Source organism: Ipomoea triloba, chromosome 4 (genome assembly GCF_003576645.1).
Source record: "Ipomoea triloba cultivar NCNSP0323 chromosome 4, ASM357664v1".
NCBI lineage: Eukaryota > Viridiplantae > Streptophyta > Magnoliopsida > Solanales > Convolvulaceae > Ipomoea > Ipomoea triloba.
In genome coordinates, this window is record NC_044919.1 from 5,123,136 (window position 1) to 5,144,869 (window position 21,734).

Sequence of the window (21,734 nt, forward strand, 5' to 3'; positions counted from 1 at the left end):
TTTTTTTTTTTTTTTTTTTTTTTTTTCAGATGCGAACGCTGGCAAAGAACAAGGAGAACCCACCGGATGGATTCATGTGCCCGGGTGGTTGGCAAGTGTTGGTGGAATACTATGATAGCTTGTCGCTAGCTGAGAATGGCAGAGCTCCTGAACCTGTGTCGGTTTAAGGATGTTTTGCCCATTTACAGATGTACTGTGATTCTATGTTTGGGAGAAACCTTGAATCTCATTCATCTCCTGTGTGTATAATCGCTTGAAACATGGTTTAGGGTCTGAATAAATGATGGGCATATGCATGAGGCAACAGTATACAGTCAAAAAAAATGGTGTATTTATAGTGTGAAAAATGATAATGATGCCCTGGAACTGTGCATGCTTCTGTGTGTGCACAAATTGTACCATATTGACATTGTGTGGTTTTGATTCTAGGAAGTAAATGCATTGGTAGTTTTCTACTCAAAATTTCTTAAATAAAAATCTAATGGGAATTTCTACTGCTTGGTAAATTCTGTAGAGTTTTATGATGTACTCCGTATTTATCAAGATGAGGAGGATTACCTTTCTTGTGTGTGTTATTCTTAGTGCGATTTACTTCTTTTATATGGTTCAAAGGCTATTTATTGTACCGGAGCGAAGTTACAAAGTGCACATTTTTGGACAGTGATTGAGGGTTTTTCTCAAAATTTTATAAGTTTATTTATGATACTGATATCAAAATGAGAGTAATGTTATATACTCTTATATTTTTCTTACAAATATTTCATCTTGATACCCTCATGTGATATCATTTATTGGAAACAACACCCAATAAATGAAAGCTTCAAAAGCTTAGAGAAAATATGGAAACAACACTATGAGGGAAAAGTTTAGAGAAAATACAAAGGGTAAAAATAACATTTTCTTAGTAATATACCAGTATTAATTACTATGTTATGACAAACTTGTGATTTTGTTAAATTGGGTTTAAAATAATTAAAACAGAAAAAATATTTTTTGAGAATAATATATTTTATCCCTCAATTTTACTATCATTACTTTGCTATTCCTCAAATCTTTAATTGTTTGCAAAGTAAATTTTTTCGTCTATCAATTATTCTGAAATGGTTTTCTTCGTCCCTCAGTTTTGCTAGTGTAGTGTTAAAAGGTCACTTTATTTATAATTAATGGACAAACAAATTTACTTTGAAGATAATTAAAAGACGAAAAATAGTGACGATATAATTAAGAAAAAGAAAAATGTTATTTTTCTATAATTCAACTATTCAAGCACAAAAAAATATCATTTTTCTCTAATTTTCTTTTGTTAGACCACTAGGTGTTTTAAGCAGACCCGTACCATACTCAGACTAATCCAAGTTCAAACCGAGCCAGCCTAATTAAAGGATGTGAGTACACAATCACTTACGCCAACCAAATTGATTTATCATTTTTCTCTAATTAAAATTATATTAACATTTCAAAATTTGTTACTAAATTATAAATTTTAAATTTTTAATAATAATTGTCACAATACTAATATTTTTCTTTTCAGAAATAAATTTACAAAATGTTTATAAAACCTTCACGTTGTTCACGTTGATAAAGCCCTGCTAGGATCAAAGTCAGTCAAGTAGTCAACTGTGAAGGATTCATGCGCAGCATGTCGCGACGACGTATCAATCGGAAGGTAAATTCACCTGAGCCTCGTTTTTTTGGTTTTTCCTTACTAAATTTATGTATGTTTATGTATCTTAGAGCTCAAATCTGCATTGCACACACGCACTCTCGGTTCAAATTGCAAAGTTTTTGTTCTCAAAAGTTAGCAACTGTGAGCATCTTATTCTTTGAAATTTTGAATGGAAGAGGAGATAGAAATAGGGTGTAGTGCCAATTTAGGCTATATAAGAGTTGGTATTAATTGTTCTTCCAGATTATCAGTTGAAATTCTAAATAGCCTGCTAAAAATTGGTAATTTTCAGTTGGGAAAGAATTCAAAAATGACGCACACCACATGTTTGTTTAATGTTTTCTTAAAGTTTTGAATCTTTCTAGTTTGAAGATGTCAGTGGGGGTATATGTGATGATGATATTATGCAGTTGTAGCTAAATGTTGGGCTTCAATTCTTCCATGGTTGTTTCTGTAGAGTCTGTGGCTGACCTTATTTAGATTTTAGGCTGTTGGGGGTTAATTCCCTGGCTATTACAGCTGCCTTAGTTATTACTTTGTAAGATATTGAAGATAGAGGAGTCGGAAACATATCAAAATTAGGATAGCTAACACAGAGAAAGTTCATAACTTAGCAAATCAGGATTCACTAACAAATAAAGAAAGCTACAAACTGTACATGCAACTTGAACAAGATTGATATTCTAGGGACTAAGTTGATAGAATGGTAGATAATCAAATGTTTGTGCAATCCTAGGAAGGGGTGTGCATTTTATGAGCCAACCGATTGGCCATGATAGGAAGGCTATCCCAATGCATGCTTTCCATTGCTCCCAGCTCAGCCTCTCTGTGTTTGCAAATCTCTTCAATATTTCTATCATCATCACCTGAAGGAGAATTATTGTTACAATTATTCCCCAAAACAACCTGTTTTTGTGTAGCCCACTGAAGATGCTTCTTTCATAGTTTCTGGCATTGATTATGCTGAATAGTTGGCAGAGAACAAAAATATTGAATATCATGGTATCCTTTTCCTTGGAGCTCAAATTGAATGTTGATTCTCCCGTGAATTGTATGGTGAGCAAAACTATGATTTGGTACGTTGCTTGACCCACTATGTTTCTCCACATGATGTTTGTTATAAATGGTTTGTTGTGGTCAACTGGGGGCTGTTGCATGAGCTTTTCTGCATGCTTATCTGCAGTGAGAGCCAGAGCAGCTAAAGTGCCCATTATCAGCTTTACCCACAGCATCTGAAGTGTTGCAAATGGAACTTCACCTGCTGAAATGGCTGCCACAATGTTGATGGTTGGGGGCTCACTAGTTGATATTGTAGTCACAAAGTCTACCATGAGAGAAGCTATGCTTGCTGTTAGCTGGAATTGGGTGAAAACCTGAATGTTATTATACATAACTCTGCTCCATCTTATAACTCTGGCCACTGAAGCAAAGTTATCATCTAAGATGAGAACATTTGTATCTGACCTCTGCTCCACTGCATCATCAGCCCCTTGAATTCCTAAAGAAAGTCTTAAATCAGCTTCCCTAAGTTCTCTTGCACCTCCCTCACTGTTTCCAGTAACAGCAACAATGTGTCCTTTCTGTTTCAAGCATTTTACCATCTCAAGCTTGTCAATTGTTGATGCTCTTGCAAGTACACGGATTTTTCCAACTTTCTCCAATCTTTCTTCAGTTGAACAGTTTCGGAGCTTTGCTGCTTCCATCACCTCTTCTGAGTTCATTCCCTCGTTTTGCTTAATTATTCCACATTCAATTGCAGATGCCCGTGCAGTATGGATATCATCTTCTGTAATCATTTTGATTGTCACCCCAGCATTTTGACAATCCAGCACTGCTTGCTGCGCCTCAGGTTGACAAGTAGGTTTTAGGCCTACAAATGCTAATAAGGTCCAGCAATCTTCTTTGAACTTAGGATGAAAGTTCCCATCACCATCAATGAGTTGCTCTGCTGGTAAATCTTTGCATGCAAATGCAACACAGTGGAAACCATTCAATCTCATTTCTTCAATTATTTTCTCCAGGTTTGCTCTTTCGTCATCACTGATGTTTTTGCTGATGCCATTTTTCTCATAGTACTGTGAACACATGGGCAATATGACCTCTGGATCTCCTTTTTTGTGGACATGAATTGGGTTGCCAGCCCTCTGAATCATAAACAGATCCTGGTGTTCTGAACTGGATATCTTAGCATAAATCTGTGCTAAATCCACCTTCATTTTTTGTTCCCCCCAGACTTCAATTGCATGTTGGATTTCTTGATTGGTGATTTCTAATGGATATGCTAATGGGACATAGGCATCCTTCAGAGCTATTCCCTCATGAAGCAAATCTAAAACTTCTGGTGCAATTAAGGAAACACCATCTTCACCAATATATGTAGAGCCTATCCAACATTGACTTACTTTTAATTCATTCATCTTAAGGATGCCTCTCTTGTTTGTACAGATCACTGTTGCAGAGCTAATCACTTCACAGGCTGAAAGATTTCTCACAAGTACATTGTCATCTGCCATTCTCTGGGTTGTATAAGCTATGGTTATTGCAACAGCCAGTAGCAAACCTTCTGGAATGGCAGCTGATGCAATTGCAATTGAACTTACCAGAAGTCCAATCATGGATCTCCATACCTTGTTTCGACTTGTTTTCCGGCTGGCGAAGCGAATGCTTCCATCATTGTCGTGCAAGCTCCCCAAGAAATAACGGATGAGCAGTACTGTCAGAACTAGGACAGCAACTGCAAGACCAATTGCAGCTATAATCAAGGTCAGTCTGTGTATTTTTATTTGCAAAGGCGTTCTTTCATTAGAACCCCAACTTGTTGAACTCATGCTTGTTTGACCCCAGGATGTATTCTTGCCAACTGCAATGACCAGCATTCGAGCATCGCCTTTGATAACTTTACTGCCACAGTGCAAGAATGGATTATTGCTGCTCTGTACTTGAACAGGATTGTTGTCATTTTTTATATGTGATTCATCCACTAGCAAGGAGTGTCCTTCAATATACAAGCCATCAGCAGGGACTCGATCTCCGACACCCAAGCAAAGTACATCTCCAACAACAACATCAGAAATTGAAATAGTGTGACGCTTCCCATTTCTGATGACTGTTGTATTCATGCCATGATCATTGGATTTGGATAGCTTGTACAACTGTCTTTGCAGCCAATATTTACTCAAAGAACTGACAGCAATGACAAGAAACACAGCTGCCAATATGATTCCTCCATCTAAACATCCATGGAGGCCATGCTTTCTCATCCCAATACCAATGGTAAATGTGGCACATAGTAATAAGACAATCATGATGGGATCTTTGAAGGTTTCCAACAATATATGAATGATCTTCATTGATGGCCTCTGGAATGTATTTGAACCAAAGGCATTGCGTCGTCTGCCAATGTCTTCCACACCACCTCGGATCCCCTTCTCAGCATCAGTCTCAAGAGTAGAGATCAAGCCGTTAACTCCTCCAAGCTGATCGAGATGTTCAACATTTTTCTCTTGGACAAGCTTCGCCAGGATTGACGGGGTGACGCCCGAAAATTCCTTGGGTATGTCAATTAGTGAGTGTAAAACTTCACTTTGGTTTTGGGATACAATCTGCTTCAGGACCCTGGTGCTGTAGAGAGTGGCAAAGGCCCGTCGCCATCTCTTCCGGGGACTTAAAAGAGGCTTTGAGTCTACTTCTAAGGCTGGAAGCATGTTTGTTGAAAGGCTATGGATGAAGAAATTGAAGCAAAAAAGTGTTCAAACTGAATATTCAAGATAGATTATCAAGGTGCTGATTTGGATAAGCTCTGATTCTTGATATTTATAGAGCTGGTAGCTTAATTATCAAGCAAGACTGGTTTTAAGTACTTTCTGTACTGTGGCATATTGATGTAAATAGTGATTACAGAAAGTGCAAAGAAACTGGATTTTGAGTAGCATGAAATTCTGTGAAGTTGCTATCTGGGAGTCAATTGGAGTCTTGGCTGGAGGATGGTATCCAACTGGAAATGGCACGACACGCATCAAATAGAAACAAAATTGTGACCAAGTATCTGGGATTTGTCTAATAAGATTAGATTACTGTACACATGGCTGCTGAAGGTTTGAAGTGGATATCACGTCAAAGAATTTGCTAGAGCGGAGTTTTCTTTTTGCTGGTCACTTTCCATGCAAAGAGAACATCACTTCCAAGAAAAGTACACCAACAATATATTCCAAACTAGTAGGGACCTGTTGAGTGTTGCCACGGAACGAACACTCTTGTGTGTGTTTTATTTATTTATTTTAATGTTGTTATGGGTGGCCAGTTAAACTTTAGTCATTACTTGAGAACCTAATAAGAAATGCACACTTATTTTAATATTATTTTGGCCCTATTTGGTAACATTGTTAGTTTATAAGTCAATTTTGGCTTGTTTAACCACTAATAGCTGTTTGACTTGATTAAACAGTCAATACGAGTGTTTGATTAATTAGCTTTTTGTAATAACTTATTGCTTCAAAACTCTAAAATTCAAAAAATTGTTCAAAGCAGCTTTTTGAGAAAGTTATTTTGCATTTAATCAGCTAACAACTAATTTACTAAACATTTTTCTACAATTGCTAATACTATCAATTAGTCAAATGCACTAACATAATAAGCTAATAGCTATTTACCAATCACCCCCTTTCTCTTTATGGAGGGATACCAACAAAACTACACAATCTGTACTATTAATAAAAACAAAATCTTCAATTTTAAATTCTCTACCCAAAACACCCATATACTATTAAGGTTTGCGTAATATTGTAAAATATGGTAGTACAATCACTATTCGTACTTGATAAAGTATATACGCGGTTTGCACAATATAAATACAATCAAAGGTATTTCATTGATTATAAACCGGATACAAACGAGTTATATACTAGGTGATTAGCTTGGTCAACGTGACAATGAGTTACAGATTTCTGAACTACTTAGCTATTTATTAGGGAAAACAATCAAAAGTCCTTTTTCCAACATTATATTAAATGCGATATTTATAGGGTGTATAGGGACAAGTGTTGGTCTTTCGGCATGGACACCGTGTGGAGACCATGCACAGGGCCAGACGTAAGCCCATCGCCTTTTATCCAAGTGCCCGATGATTATGGGCCACAATATGAGGAGGTTCTCTCAAAGGTAAGAAGGCCGAGCCGGTCAACTCCGAGATGCCGATGCAAACTGTCACGCCCTCCACAGAGGAAGGCCGGGAGGTTGTAGGTCGGATAGACCGGTCAACTTAGGTCCGGTCTTGCCACGCTCTACGGTTTAGGGACCGATTACTGTACGAGCGTGATATCCAGGTAATTATCCATATCAGTATTACAATTGTACAAATACAATTCTTAATACAATATATTATTTCCTACTTTTTTATTCGGAATATGATTCTAGATTAAAATTATTAATCGCAATCTTTAATAATAATAATAATAATAATAATAATAATAGAGAATCTAGAGAGAAAAATCTTGTGCCAGAAACGGGAGAGAGATACAGGTAGAAGTAATCTTGCTCCGTGTACATTTTTTTTTCACAGTATATTCTTCAAAAACTCCCAAAAATAATCTCAAATCCATTTTTTTTAAAGCAAACAACCCAACTTTAGATTAAAGCACTCAAAATATCATGGGTACATCACTACATCATACTATAGTACCATACTGAGTGAGATGGCTCTCACAGCTTTAACTAAAGCATGATCGGCCACATTAATGTTCTTATGGATATAGCAAAGCACAGAACTATAATAACTGTTAAAGATAAAAACAATCAGCTATAATGGTTCCAACAGAAGATCGTTCATAAAAAATTGATAAGACTAGAAATTAAAACTCCATCCTGACATTGGTAAGGCCTTGGTTTTGATCCATGAGAGGGCCTCCTTTGCCGCCATTGATTCCGCAAGAAAAGGATTGTCACCACACGGTAGGGGGCCATCGCCATCGAAGAGGACAATGCCGTAGGTTGCCTCGTTAATGGCGTCCAAAACCAACATAAACCACTTATTCATTGATTCTTGAATCACGATCAAGATTCATTCAGCTCGTTAATGGCGTCCAAAACCTCAGAAACTGTGACCAGAGACCCGCCGAAGCCGAATCCCACATGGGTGGATGCTACTCTACTCTTAAGGCCATTGATTTTGGCCTTTCTGTTTTCTACAAACCAGGTAATCTTTCTTCAATCTTTCTTCTTTAATTGTCTAGTTTCTTTATGGATTAATTTAATGATAAGTTCTTTTGTTCTCCACTATTGAAGATGCCCTAAGTATGCAGGTGCCACGTTTGAAGAATATACACAAAGATACCCAGGAATTCTTACAAGATTTTCTTCTCCAACACAGTTTAGGAAAACAAACCCCAATCTAATTTTTATCCTTTCCTTTTTTCCAATTCTCAATTATGTATAAATACCCTAGACTTCACATTGTAGAGATTAATAAATTACCATATTCTTCCAAGACAATAAAATTAGTAAATTTCCATATTCTTCCAAGCCAATAAAATTAGTAAATTACCATATTCTTTTTTTTTTTTTTTGAGAAAATTACCATATTCTTTTAAGGCAATAAAATTACCTTATTCTTCCAATGCAATACAATTACTTATATATTCCAATAATCAACTATGAGCTTTTGCTTTAATTTATGCTTCTCTCCCCTTCTCTTGCTTGAAGTTTTCTGAGCTTTTGCTGTATGCTTTTTCTTGGTTTTCCAGAAGATAGGATTTGAAATCCAAGGACGTCGCTCGAGTCAAGCACGGGTTGATTTCAGCCGGCATAGAAGGTGGAATTTATGTGTGTGTATATATATATATTGCAGAATGATTTAATATTAGACTCTGGATTCATCGCTAGTTTTACGGCCTGTTTGGTTGGAGGTAGTTTGGGGGGAATTGCAATTCAGTGAATTCCCATGATTGGAGGGAATTGCAATTTCGCTCCAAATGATGAATTGCAATTCAGGGGTGGAGAGGAGGGGCAATTTGTTGGTGTAAAGACCATTTTGCCCCTCCTCTCAAACCTTTGTCTTTTAAAAAAAAAATAAATTTGAAATTTATTATTATTTGAATGAATTATTATTATTTTTATTTTTTAAAAGAATTATTATTATTATTATTATTACTACTACTACTATTACTACAACATCTACGCATTTTAGTCATTTTGTCGCTTCTTACCTTTCAATTCCCTGTACTCCTATTTCTGCATACCAAACACTGTAATTTCAATTCCTACTTTATTCATTGAATTGCAATTCCACCGAATTACAATTCTTTTCCCCCCTAATTCCCTCTTCTCAACCAAACGCCCCCTTTTATAGTCTATGTTTTTGATTGGCTTTGTTATGATTTAAAAGTTGTTAACTTGATGTGTGTATTTCATTATATTATATTGAAGTTTAGAATGAATAATCATGCTAGAAAAATTAAAATAATGGAGTATTTTTGAGGTGTTCAAGAAATCAAGATTGAAGTTAATTAACTTTGGTCTACTTTCAACTGCAGGGATCTATATAGAGACGCCAACCAAGAATGGATATGGTTCACAAAGATATTGATCTTCTTCTGGGTCATCTGACGAGGGATGGGGTGGATCAGGAACTCAAATCAGAGCTAATGTATATGAGAACAATTTTCAAGTTTCAATATTTCGTTTTTTCTGGTTACCTAGGATTCTTTGGTGATTCCATAACTGCAGAAATATTAGAAGAACGTCTATTTTACTCCCCATGGGGCAGCACAAGTAAAGGATGTATGGTCATTTATGTGGATAGCTTGGTATCATTTATCATTCAGAAGGGTAGATCAAACAGCTTTCACCCAGATACTTCCATGGGTGATACATCGAAATTCTTGGACTCTCTTCTCAAGAATCTACGAAGCATACAGAAAGCTACTCTCCCTTGCCTTTATACTTCTACCTTGGCTGAATGTGAAGTCCTTGAAGAGAAGCTAAGAGTTCTGATGGATTCACTTCATTTCAAAGCTAGTACTGCCCAACAAGAGTACCTCTTGACCCGAATTCAAGCCCTGGCCGAGAGTGCAGCTGATCTTTGTTTCACCTTTTGGGTTAAGATGAGTGACCATTTCATAGATACAGATGAGATTTCTCATTTGTTACATCTCAGGAACATTTGCAAGGAGAGAGTTCCCTCCTTAGAAATCAATAAGGCCAATACAATGGTTCTACTTGATGATCAAATTTTAGATATCTGTAAGAGGTTAGAGTTGGTAGAAGGTCTTCTCATGTATTTGCCAAAGCAGTATCTTAAGCAAGACAAAACTAAAGATCTTTTGAGACAGATTGCAGCTCTAACCAGCAAAACAAGGTATCATAGCCTTGAGGAAGACATGGCTGTTAGAGTGAAAGATGAACTTCATATTTTGCTCGAAAACTCCAAAGAGATTTGCCTTGATCTTCGCAATCTGTTGCACTCTGGCTTCCCCTTGGCTGATGACTGTGGCATGATTGACTCACTGGTTACGAGTTTGAATGAACTGCTGAACTTCAAGGCTGATTTGGCAAATAAGCATGAAATTGAAAAGTTAAAAACTGTCATTGAACTGGGGAAGAAAAGTGTTTCTCTTGGCAAACACCGGGAACGGGTATTTAAAACAATTTATGAGGCAGCCTATGTAATTGACTCCATGAATCTCTACAATGATCCTCCTCCATATCTTGAGTCATATCTTTCTGATATTATAACGGAGGCTAACATCATTTACAATGAGATTCTTGACATTGGCTCCGTCAATGCAGTGAAGTCTGATGAAGGTGTGGGGTCTTCCAATCCTTCGTCTGTACTGAATACTCCTAGCGATGAAAATGTGCTCGGATTCAAGAAAGAAGAAGAAGCAATAAAAGAACAACTTCTTAGTGGACCGAGTAAGCTAGATGTAATCTCAATTGTTGGTTTGTCTGGGCTTGGTAAGACAACTTTGGCCAACAAAATTTACAATGATCAAAAGGTAATCAACCACTTCCAGGTTCGTGCGTGGTGTTGTGTTTCTCAAGAATATAACACAACAAAGTTGCTGTGTGAAATTTATAGCCAAGTTACACAAGATGGACTCACCGATGAGATGCAAAGGCTAATCAAAGAAAATTGTGAGGCCAAAGTGACAGAACTTGATCTGGCTGAAAAGTTCAGTAAGTGTGTCATGGATAAAAAGACTCGAAGAAAAGTGACTGAATATGATGTGGCTGAAAAGTTACACAAATTCCTCAAAGAACTGAAAGAAAAAAAGTACCTCATTGTGTTAGATGATATTTGGGAAAGTAGGGCTTATGATGAGATAACAAGATGTTTTCCAACAGTAGAGAATGGAAGTAGAATCATGTTAACTAGTCGGTTTGAAAAAGTAGCTCGTAAAATAAAGCTTCATAGCGATCCTCATAATCTACCCTTGTTCACTAAAGAAGAAAGTTGGGAGCTACTGCAGTGGAAGGTATTTCGAAACGAAAATTGCTATCCCGAACTATTGGAAATTGGGAAGGAGATATCTGAAAGTTGTAGAGGATTACCACTTCTCATTGTCTTGGTATCTGGCCTTCTTACAAGCATAGAAAAAGAAGAGTGCTTATGGTCAGAAGTTGCAAAAACTCTAAGCTCAGTTGCTTCTGAGAATGAAATATTAGGACTAATCTACAAACATCTACCAGATCGTTTGAAGGCATGCTTTTTATTTTTTGGTGCATTTCCAAAGGACCAAGAAATCGCAGTCTCCAAATTGGTACAGTTGTGGGCAGCTGAAGGATTTATAGAAAAAATTGAAGGGAAGAGCTTAGAGGATGTGGCAGAGGATTACCTAAGTAATCTACTTAGTGGTGGCCTAATAACAGTTTCCAAAAGAAGATATGATGGTAGCATCATTTCGTGCCGGGTTCCTAACACCATACATGAATTTTGCTTAGAAAAGGCTAAAAGAGAACGTTTCTTGATGATATCAAGTACTAACGATCAGATTCCCATCTGGGATATGACTTGTCATCGGATATGCTTCAATCATCAAAACATTAAGTGTCTTAATCCCCTTTCTTCATGGATGCAATGGAGCCCTAGTGTCCGCTCAATTCTGTGCACTTATAGAATAAGAGGACCCCACTATTTAAAAGCAATTGACTTCTCTCAGATCTTTCGCAGGTCAAGACTGATCAGAGTGTTGGACTTGGAGTCCATCGCAGTGGGCAATGAGTTTTTCTCGGTAATAAAACACTTACCTCATCTAAGATTCATAGCTGTCCATACTGGATATTGCGATTTAGTTTTACCGTCATCACTAGGGAATCTTCATAATCTAGAAACTTTAAAGATCAAAACGGTAACTCAGTCTGTGGTGCTGCCAAAAGCTATTTTGAATATGGTGAAGTTGAGGCAGTTGGACATAACTGACTCCTTTCGGTTTGGCATTGATAAGGATGGCTCCTGCCACAAAAATATACAAACTCTTTCCACAGTTGTTCTTCCTAATAAGCAGAGCAGCATTGATGCGATGATGATCAGGTTCCCCTTCCTTCGAAGCCTGAAATGCATCTATATTGGTTCAAATGAATCCTCTTTGGATTTAAAAAGACTCGATCAGCTTGAGTCCCTCCATGTGTCCTATGATGGTCCACTCGAGAGACGACAAGACCTCATTGCGTTTAAATTCCCTTGGTGTCTTAAAAAATTGACCCTGAATGGGTTTGGACGCGAGATCTCTAAATTTGCACTGATTCCCACATTGGCTGCACTTAAGTTACAGAATGTACACTTTAAAGATCACGAGTGGGATGTCGAAGAATGTGATTTCCCGCAATTAAACTATTTGAAACTACAGAATTGCTCCATTGTGTACTGGAGGGCCTTAACTAGTTCTTTTCCCCGCCTTAAGAGACTAATTTTACGAAGATGTATCGTGCTCAAGGAAGTACCTTCTTGCTTTGGGAATATTGCTACTCTTGAAGCTGTTCAAGTGTATAGGTGCAACAGCTCTCTTGAAGATTCAGTGTTGAAAATTCAAAGTGAATAGATCATCTCCACTCATCATTAAGATTCTCAAGTCAGATGACCTTCAAATATGTAAGTAATCCAAACAATTTTTCTTACCATACCATTAATTCTCCTAGAAGTTTGGTTCTTCAAGTAATTCATTTTATCGTATTCTTGATAGAGTTTATTATGTTTGTTCAGTTTATTTTGTTGATGCCAAAAAGTCCAGTGCTGCTGTATCTCAGTTGCCTGAAAATGTTGTTGACGAGACACAGGTTTCTAAGATGGAAGGAACTACATAGATGCAAATATTATAGGAATAAGGGTCAAATAGGCCACTGAACTACACACCAAAATGCAATTAGGCCATTGAACTCAAAAAAAAATGTAATTGGATCCCTGAACTACACAAATTCATGTAATTTGATCTAAAATGGCTTGCTTTACCTGCTTTGTCGGTTACTAATTTTAAAATAATTTTATATAAAATAATTAATTAAAATTAAAATTAAAAAAAAAAACAGTTTCGGCCGGAGACAATACGGTAGAAACTGTTTTAATTTTAATTTTAATTTTAATTAATTATTTTATTTAAAATTATTAATATTAATTTTAAAATTGGTAACCGGCCAAGCAGGTAAAACAAGTCATTTTGGACCAAATTGCATGATTTTGTGTAATTTAAGGACCTAATTGCATTGTTTTTGAGTTCGATGGCCTAATTGCATTTTGGTGTGTAGTTCAGTGGCTTATTTGAACCTTATTCCAATATTATATACTTAGAGGATGTCATGTGTGATGAGATCATATCAGACATATGTAATTTTTTTTTAGCTAAAATATAATATTTTATTTTATTCTCATCAAATTAGATTAGATTTTTTTTTTGGTTGAAAATCGCATTCTTTAAAATTCGTTTAAGTCTCATAACTCCTAAAATAAATTATATTTTATTACAATTACTATTAAATAATTATTTCTTAAACCCCCGATATAATAAAGTTGTAACAAAATACAATCTATAACCTATCAATATAAATTAAACTTAGACTAAAGTTACTATAATAATTAAATTCAACAATATTGATACGAAGTAATTTTTAGAAAAATACTACTCCATACTTATTTTTGTTTCCACTCCCAATAATACCAATGGTATAAATAATTAGATTATATAAACATGTCTATTTATTTTTTTTCTTTTTTAATATATATATATATACACTACTCCGCAAATGATATAACTAAACTATTAAATAAAAAGATTCAACATACTCTTTTGAAAAAATAAAATTCAAAATACCGACATATATTTCCAAAGGTCATCATCATTGTCAATTGTCATTTAATTAGTTAAGAGGGTGTTCGTTTAAACAAGCTAGCTAGCTAAGTGCCTAAGAGAAGATGTAATACAGTTATACAGGGACCATTAAAGTGTGACTGAAATAGCTTTTTCTTTATATATTGTTCATATTCACCGTCTTCGTGTCTCATTGTTTATTCCTTATATATGAGAATATGGTAAATTGGTATATATCTACACATAAAATATATCTTTCATACAAATGAATTAGGATAACAATTTATATATATTACTGAATTACTTTGAGAACGAGCAAATTTGTCCAATTTATACGAATCTTAAACACTGATATATAAAATCTCCAAAGTTTCAGCACCAGATGCATACATCTACACATTAATTATAAATTGAACAATTATTTGCTCGAATTCAAGTAAGGATAACATCAGAAAACATAGTCGATCTAACTCATTTCTTCAATTGTATTATGTAATATTCGATGTTATAATTTATATAATTATATAACGATCCAGATATTTTTAAAATATTATAAAAAATCTATTATGTTATGTACATTGCATAAGTAAAAATACTAGTCATTCTTAATAATTTTTAGGATACCAACCATTACTATGGTTTTTTTTTTTTCTTATAAAGCATATACTACTGCACATTTAAGCATCCTACTACAATACATTTTATTAATGTCTCTTTTATTTATTTAAAAACATAGTCATTTGAAAACAAAATGCTTTGCTACAACTCAATCCTTTAATATGTATTAATATTAATATGCTTTTTATTTTATCTTCAACCATGGAAGCAGGGAACTGAAATCTTAGGGTAAACTATCTCTTACTTTTACTAAGACTATTCCAGTTCTGCAGGTCTTAGATCTTCAGTTTGAGTCCAGTGGTTAGTTAACTTTCTTTTATAATTCTGAAATGCTAGTAATCTCTGTTTAATATTTCTTCCTCATCTGCTTTCTTCTATAGCTTCTGCTGCAAATGCAACGATAAATTGATGCTCGCCATGGCGTTAACACTGGTTTATGATTAAATTAAAAATAAATTTTAAATTGGCTACATGGTAACAGGATTCATGTTTAAATGTTTTAAGCTAAAAACTTTAGTTGGGAGATTAGAGAAGCCAAATTTAGGACGTAATCATCATTTTTGGATTAATGATCCGTGAATATTTCCTTTCTTCTTTATTTTGTGTGTAAATTGATTGAGGGGAAATTTGAATCTGAGAATTGCAAGATGTGTCGAGAATGCAAAGGAATTGGGAGTGGAAGATCATTCATTTAGGGAACATGTTTGAATGAAAACCAAAGTGTTGTTTTGATTTATTTTAATTTACTTGCAAAATCTTCAGAGGTTTTAGCCAACAGTTGGAAACTTGAAAATAAAAGCAAGGTTGTGTGGTTATTTTCCTGAGGTGACACTCTCAGTATCTGTTGAATTGTCTTATTTCGGGTGGATTCTTAACTATATTTTAGACCCTTGGATTCTTGATCTGCTTGCCATTAGTTTTTCTAAATCTTTCTTCCCACCACTAATTGAGCTTTGAAGGGCCTCCTCTTGATAATACTCATTTACTATTTCTACTTTCCTTCTAAATAGTTATAGATTCTGCAGTCTCAAAATATAATGCTACTTTCATTTGTGTAATTCAGATTTGTTAAAAATAACAATTGGTTTTATCAGCTACATCATAGGACATGCAAAATGAAATTTAAGAAAGAAAATTAAGAAGTTGGTTCAGGTAAGGAAGAAATTACAACAAACAGACTAATTTTTACATGTTTTAAAATTTCTTTGTGAAAGACTTGGATATAAAGTTTAATTAAGGCTTCCTGGAGTCCTGGAAACTGGAATAGACTAACGTACAAAACCCGTAATATACTTGGAAATGTTATCACACAAAACATCAATGACATTGATAGTTTGATTGGAACCTTTATTTGCAAAGACCATTAGATTTGCATCTGACTAATCTGTTTTGGCCTTTGATTGCAACCAAGTCAAGTTGCTGAAATATGGTTTCTCTGAGGCTGATATGCTCTTAACTAGCCAGCCAATCGGAGAAGATGCAGCAGCAATGGATATACATGCTCCCCACTGTCCCCAACTCAACTGTGCCGTGCCAGCAAACCTCTTCAAAACCTCTACCATCAACACTTGAATGCCAATTGTCAACCCAATGACACCAGAAAACAACTTTTTCTTCATTATTTCTTCGAGTGTATTCTTTTCAAAGAGTCTTGCATTGATTATTGTGAACACTTGACAGAGAATATAAGTATTTTGGATCAACGTATCTTTCTCCTTACCATTGATATTGAAGAGAGATTGTCCTTTGAAATGTATGGTTAAGAGGATGGCTATCTGATATAATGCTTGAGTAAGTATGGTCCTGATCATAAGTGTGGTCATCAGTGGCTCATTCTGCTTCCTAGGTGGCTGGTGCATTAGCTCTTCAGATGGCTTCTTCACAACAAGGGCTGCAGCAGCTACAATACTTAGCAGTAGCTTAATCCACAAAAGTTGAAACACTGGAGATGGGACTTTCCCAGCTGAAACTGATACCATTGCATCGAAATTGGGTGGCTCACTAGCTGAAACTGCCATGAAAAAATCGAGCACCATAGAAACAAAAGTGGCAGTGAGCAAGAACTGAGTGTATACCTGAATACTCTCATAAATTCCCCGACTCCACTTCAAAATGTCAACCAGCAAAGGGAATTCCTTATTAAGCATTATTACTCCAGAGCTTGCCTTGGCTATCTCTGCACCCTGAGTCCCAAAACAGAGCCCTGCTTCAGCTTCTCTAAGTGCCTGTACATCCCCAGTTCCACGGCCTAGAAAAGCAACAACTTGTCCCATTTGTTTCAAACACTCTACCATAAGAACCTTGTCAGATGGGATGGCTCTAGCAATGAGGCGAATGTTATTCAGTTTTTCTAATCTCTCCTCTGCTGTAAAGTTCCTGAACTCCTCCCCTTCTACCACCTCCTCAGGTTTGTGATTTGGCTCAAGTATGCCACACTGCACAGCAATAGCTTTGGCCGTTAGAATGTTGTCTCCTGTGATCAATTTGAAGTTCACTCCTGCTTGCCTGCAGTCCTTTAAAGTGCTTCTTAACCCAGATCGACGTGGACTTGTTAGACCCGCAATGCCTAATAAGATTAGCTGTTGGCGAGAAAAAGTGAAATAATCTCGTATTGATGTCTTTCTGTGTGCAAAAGCAATGCAACGCATGCCATTTTCTGCCATGCCTTCCAGTATTTGATCCAACAGCACCTTTGTGTTTTTGTTAATCACTCTTACAATACCATTTGTATCATAATAGTGTGAGCATGTAGGTATTATAACTTCTGCTGCTCCCTTCCGGTGTACATGAATTGTATTGTCTGCATTCTTACTGATCAAAACCCCGCTTTGTCTATTCTTGGAATTGAAGGGTTCAATTTCAAGAATGGTGCAGTTCCCCTTCAGAGTTTCTACATCCATGCCTAAGTGCTTTACAGCCCATTCAAAAATTGCCTTTTCTGTTGAATTCTGAGGAGATCCACACAACGACCTTGAAGGGGGCTGAGTTGTGTTCAGGCCAATACCTTGGTGTAATAGCTCTAGAACATTTGTTGCAATCAAATTATGAGGTACTTCTTGAATAGAGTTTAGCCCAAGCCAAAACTTAGGTACCTATTGTAAAACAAGCAAGATCACAAGAGTCAGTATATCCTTGGAATTTTTATCAGTATTATAATTTCATGTTTTCATTTGAGTTGTATGGCATTTAAGATTGACATTTACCTTTTTCTGTTTGATTAATTCACCTTTGCTATGTGGTTATTATAAAGAAAGAAGAAAGGACATAATTTGCTATGCTGAACTTCCAATGTTTTGTCTTTCTATTCTTTTCAGTTCCTGTGTGCCTTGTTCTTCTTCCTTTTTCATCTTTATTTTTCTCAAGAAGAGTGGGGTGTTGTTTAAAGGTTTTGTAGTAAATTTGATTGTTTTCATTATGGAATATTTGCATATAAAAACTTACGTGTAATGCTCCAAATCATGTTATTAATCAAAGAGAGAAATGCTGTAGGTATCTATTAATCACACAGTTATTCTATTACTCATAACAAAAGGCTATACTATATTACTATTTGCAGTTATTAGGGAAAAAAGGTCTTACATCTTTGGAGTCATATGTTGCTGTTCCTGTCATGTTCATACAGATGGTTGTAACAGAAGCGACTGAATGGCAAAGTGAAGGCTCCCTCATTAGAACACCAGCACGCTTGAGTCTCCTCATTGAATAAGCAAGAGTGATTTTCAGAGCCAATTGCAGACCCTCTGGAGTAGCTGTCAAAGCAATCATTGCGGGTGTGGCAATAAGTCCAACTATAGCAGCCAAGGCATCATGTATCTTTGTTTCTCCTCCAAATGAAACTCTGTTTCCACGTTCATCATGTATTCCTCCAGCAAAGAATCGAGCCAGTAACACTAAAAATGTTATTAGAGCGACTGCCTGGCCAATTTTACCTACTACTGAGGTAAGGTGTTTTGTTTCATCGACTATTGTGCCTTTTATGCTTATTGCATGATTCTTTTTGTTCATTCCAACTGCTGTTACCAGCATCCGAGCATATCCATCAACAACTGTACTCCCAAAGAACAAGAATGGATCCTCATGGCCATCAACTTCCACAAGCTCGATTTGCCCGTCTATTTTTGTTTTCTCAACTTGCAATGAGCAGCCTTCAATGAAAAGTCCATCTGCAGGAACTTGGTCTCCAGGCTTCAGAAATACTATGTCTCCCACAACAACTCTGCATATTGACATTGACTCCCATCGACCACTTCTCAGAACATCAACGTGGGGGATGTAACTGCTAAAGTCAGAGAGGTCGATGCATTCACGGAGTGGCCAGAGCTCGCCTCCAGTTGAAACAAGGACTACTGCCAGAACTGCACTAAGCTTGGCCAATCCTTCTTTACACCCTTCTTTTAGACCATTCTTTGAAATGCCAAAGGCAAGAGAAAGAATAGTAGTTATGAGAAGGGCAATGATCAATGGCTCTTTAAGTGCCTCCAGGACTAGAGAGGAGAACAGCTTTCGAGGTTTACAGCGTGGACAAAAGTTTGAACCGAAGGCTTTTCGTCTAGCATCAAGGTCTGCACGGTCACCATGGATGCCGTTCTCGACGTCTGTTTCAAGGGCTGAAATGATGCCTTCAATTCCTCCATTTTCACGAACCCACTTTTGATCTTTCATCCTAACAAGTTTATTGAGGCCTGAGGAGTCAATGGTGGAGAAACCGGGTGTGTCAATGTCCATTACTGTGGTTGAAAGTGTAGGTTGCAGAGTTGATGAGAAGTGAGAGGAGCTAAGGGATGACTGAAGATTGGCAGACATAAAGTGAGGCTCTATGTAACGATTCCGTTACCTGAAAAAGTTCACCCAAGGTGCAGCCTTTCTCTAGTTAGGATGGAACTATAGGTGTTTTCAGATCATGAGAAGGAAAACTTCTGGACAACGAGTAAAAGTGGGTAAATGGTATGTCTCGGTTTTCTATTCTTCTTGTGGTATGATTGTTAACATGATAAACAAAACTGGCTTTTGGGTAATATAATAAACAAAACTCGCTTTTGGGTAATCTGGAATAAACAAGCTTAACTTTGGACTCTAAAGTAGACTAAGTTGTGGATATACTAGCTGATTTCTCTTCTCAGAATGGGGAAGCAGGAGCTGCAAAGCAAGCTATATATAGGAATGAGCATTGCACCCAGAATGAATAGAAAACGCGGTAGTGGTTGGAACCTCAGGCATTTGGCCCACCTCACTTTCTCAGAAGGAGAGGCTCAAGTCCTGGTATGTTTATTTAGTCTGCTGATGTAACAATACAAGAGTGTGAACCCTTTCTTTTGTTTCCTTTCTGGGTTATTGTCTATGCATTTTTTTTCCTTTTCTCTTATGTGGACTTGGTTTGTTGACTTCTCTTACCATTATTTTATATTTGTGCTTCATGCTACTGAAATAATGAGATGGCCTCTTGATATTATTGCCATTCTTGAAGGCTATGAAATACGCAATGCCTGCATAGGTGGGAGCAAGATAGTTCAAGAATGGTCAGTCATCTCACCCTCACTCTTCTTATGAACGTTTTGCGTTTACATATTTGGCATGTTAATGCGAGTATTGTATAAAATTTCTATGATAACTGTTCACTCGCGGTCTTGAAATGAATATGAAACTGTGATTTTCTAACGTCTGAATGGGGGCATCTACTCCATCTAGACATGGTGGGAAAAAAGAAGAAACGTGAGGGAAATTGCAAGAAAATTTCTAGGTTGTTGAAGTGAAAGTGATCCTCCAATAACAAATGCAGTTGGTTTCTTCCCCTTATCTACATCAGGCGAAGACCTTGACTTCACTTACCTAGTCTTTGATGGCCTTAGTTTATATATTTTCATTTATTTATTAAATTTTCAATACTTAAATGTAACTTTCTTATTTCTACCCTATTACAAAAATCATTGCTGGGTATGCTTATTTAGTTTGTTGACAGTTGACTTCTCTTAGTTGATATGTGTGCTTTATGCTGCCCAAATAATGAGATGACCATCTTGATATTATTGCCATTCTTGAAGGCTATGATATGCACGAACTTGCATAGGTGGGAGCAAGATGGTTCAAAAATGGTCAGTCATCTCAACCTCACTCTTCCTATGAACATTTTCTTTCTCATGTTGGTGTGGGTATTGTATGCTTTTTGAGAAGCTTCCATGATAACTGTTCAGCCACGGTTTTGAAATGAATAGGCAAGAGTGAATGTAGGCACCTACATGACTACATGGAAAAAAAAAAACAGTGAGGGAAACTGCAAGAAAGTTTCTTGGTTGTTGAAGTAAGGAGAAGACCTTGACTTCACTTCCCTAGTCTTCAATGACTTTATAGTTAGAGAAAATTGTAATTTATGTCCCTCCATAATATGTGAATTATTAATGTGACTCCTGAATTATTCGTAGTGGAAATGTTGTCCCTCAATTTTCAAAACGGTACATATATTGCCCAAAATCCGTTTTAAAACGACACCATTTTAAACCTTAGGTCCGTTACGGGAGGGGCAATACATGTACCTTTTTTAAAATTGAGGGGCAACATTTATACGATAATTGACAGGACATAAATTACAATTTCCCTAGTTTATATATTAAATTTCTTTTATTGAATTTTCAATACTTAACATAGCTTTCACATTTCTTTAACTAAACTAGTTATAATATTGTATGTGTAAAAGTTTGGATGTTTAATTCAATTTCTTATTGACCTGGATGCAACAATGCCTTTGGAAGAGTTGCCCAAGAATAGGATTTGACCGAGACTTAGGTTAGTCTTATCTTACGAGATGTGAATAACTTAATATCTATGTGTGTTTTTTTAATGGGCATGTTGCATCTTCATTTCTTCATCTAAATTGTTTCTTTTGGGATTAGACATTAAAGGGTGTTAATGCAATGAATGGTGTCCATTTTTTAATGGAGTTATAACTTATACGTAGTAATAATTATTTTACTAGTAATATAAATGAAGGAGAATATAATTTTATTAAGCACACACTATATAGCCAAATTATTGCATGGACCATGGTCCACACAACTATATATAGATGCAGTACCATTATATATAACACAATGAAAATCTTCCTGGCCTAACTTCCAACTAATCAACTACCTTAACAATTTAAACTATATTGCCATTTGGACATT

General features: G+C 36.2%; 2 protein-coding genes, 2 long non-coding RNA genes and 1 pseudogene across 9 annotated transcripts in view; 4 read left to right on the forward strand and 1 right to left on the reverse strand.

Annotated features, from left to right (window-relative positions):
- LOC116016923 (ATP sulfurylase 1, chloroplastic-like) overlaps window positions 1-506 on the forward strand; it is a 5,611-nt gene extending 5,105 nt beyond the window's left edge. Inside the window, exon 5 of the mRNA XM_031257383.1 lies at window positions 30-506. Within this exon, the coding sequence (XP_031113243.1) occupies window positions 30-167 (138 nt within the window). The 3' untranslated portion in view covers window positions 168-506. The remainder of the gene's footprint in view (window positions 1-29) is intronic.
- A 1,843-nt stretch (window positions 507-2,349) lies between these two features.
- LOC116014964 (putative calcium-transporting ATPase 13, plasma membrane-type) lies at window positions 2,350-5,370 on the reverse strand. Its single transcript, XM_031254937.1, has one exon. It carries the CDS (start codon window positions 5,368-5,370, stop codon window positions 2,350-2,352), a length of 3,021 nt encoding a protein of 1,006 aa, XP_031110797.1.
- Window positions 5,371-5,445: 75 nt separating this feature from the next.
- Window positions 5,446-12,961, forward strand: LOC116014968 (annotated as a pseudogene).
- Window positions 7,776-9,365, forward strand: LOC116016516. The gene is made up of 3 exons (XR_004097763.1): window positions 7,776-7,856; window positions 8,404-8,471; window positions 9,193-9,365. It is a non-coding gene; the product is annotated as an uncharacterized LOC116016516 (long non-coding RNA).
- A 1,776-nt stretch (window positions 12,962-14,737) lies between the features above and the next one.
- LOC116016388 lies at window positions 14,738-21,042 on the forward strand. 6 transcript variants are annotated; one of them, XR_004097737.1, is made up of 7 exons: window positions 14,744-14,805; window positions 15,989-17,626; window positions 18,200-18,517; window positions 18,601-19,521; window positions 19,698-19,836; window positions 20,042-20,093; window positions 20,616-21,042. It is a non-coding gene; the product is annotated as an uncharacterized LOC116016388 (long non-coding RNA). The 6 variants fall into 6 exon arrangements; XR_004097736.1 differs by having other exon boundaries at window positions 14,788-14,877; XR_004097738.1 differs by lacking the exon at window positions 14,744-14,805 and having other exon boundaries at window positions 17,210-17,325; window positions 17,428-17,626.
- Window positions 21,043-21,734: the final 692 nt, after the last annotated feature.

What these genes read in the sequence shown, in the direction of transcription:
- LOC116014964 (XM_031254937.1), bottom strand. Translation starts at nt 5,370, where the DNA reads ATGCTTCCAGCCTTAGAAGTAGACTCAAAGCCTCTTTTAAGTCCCCGG.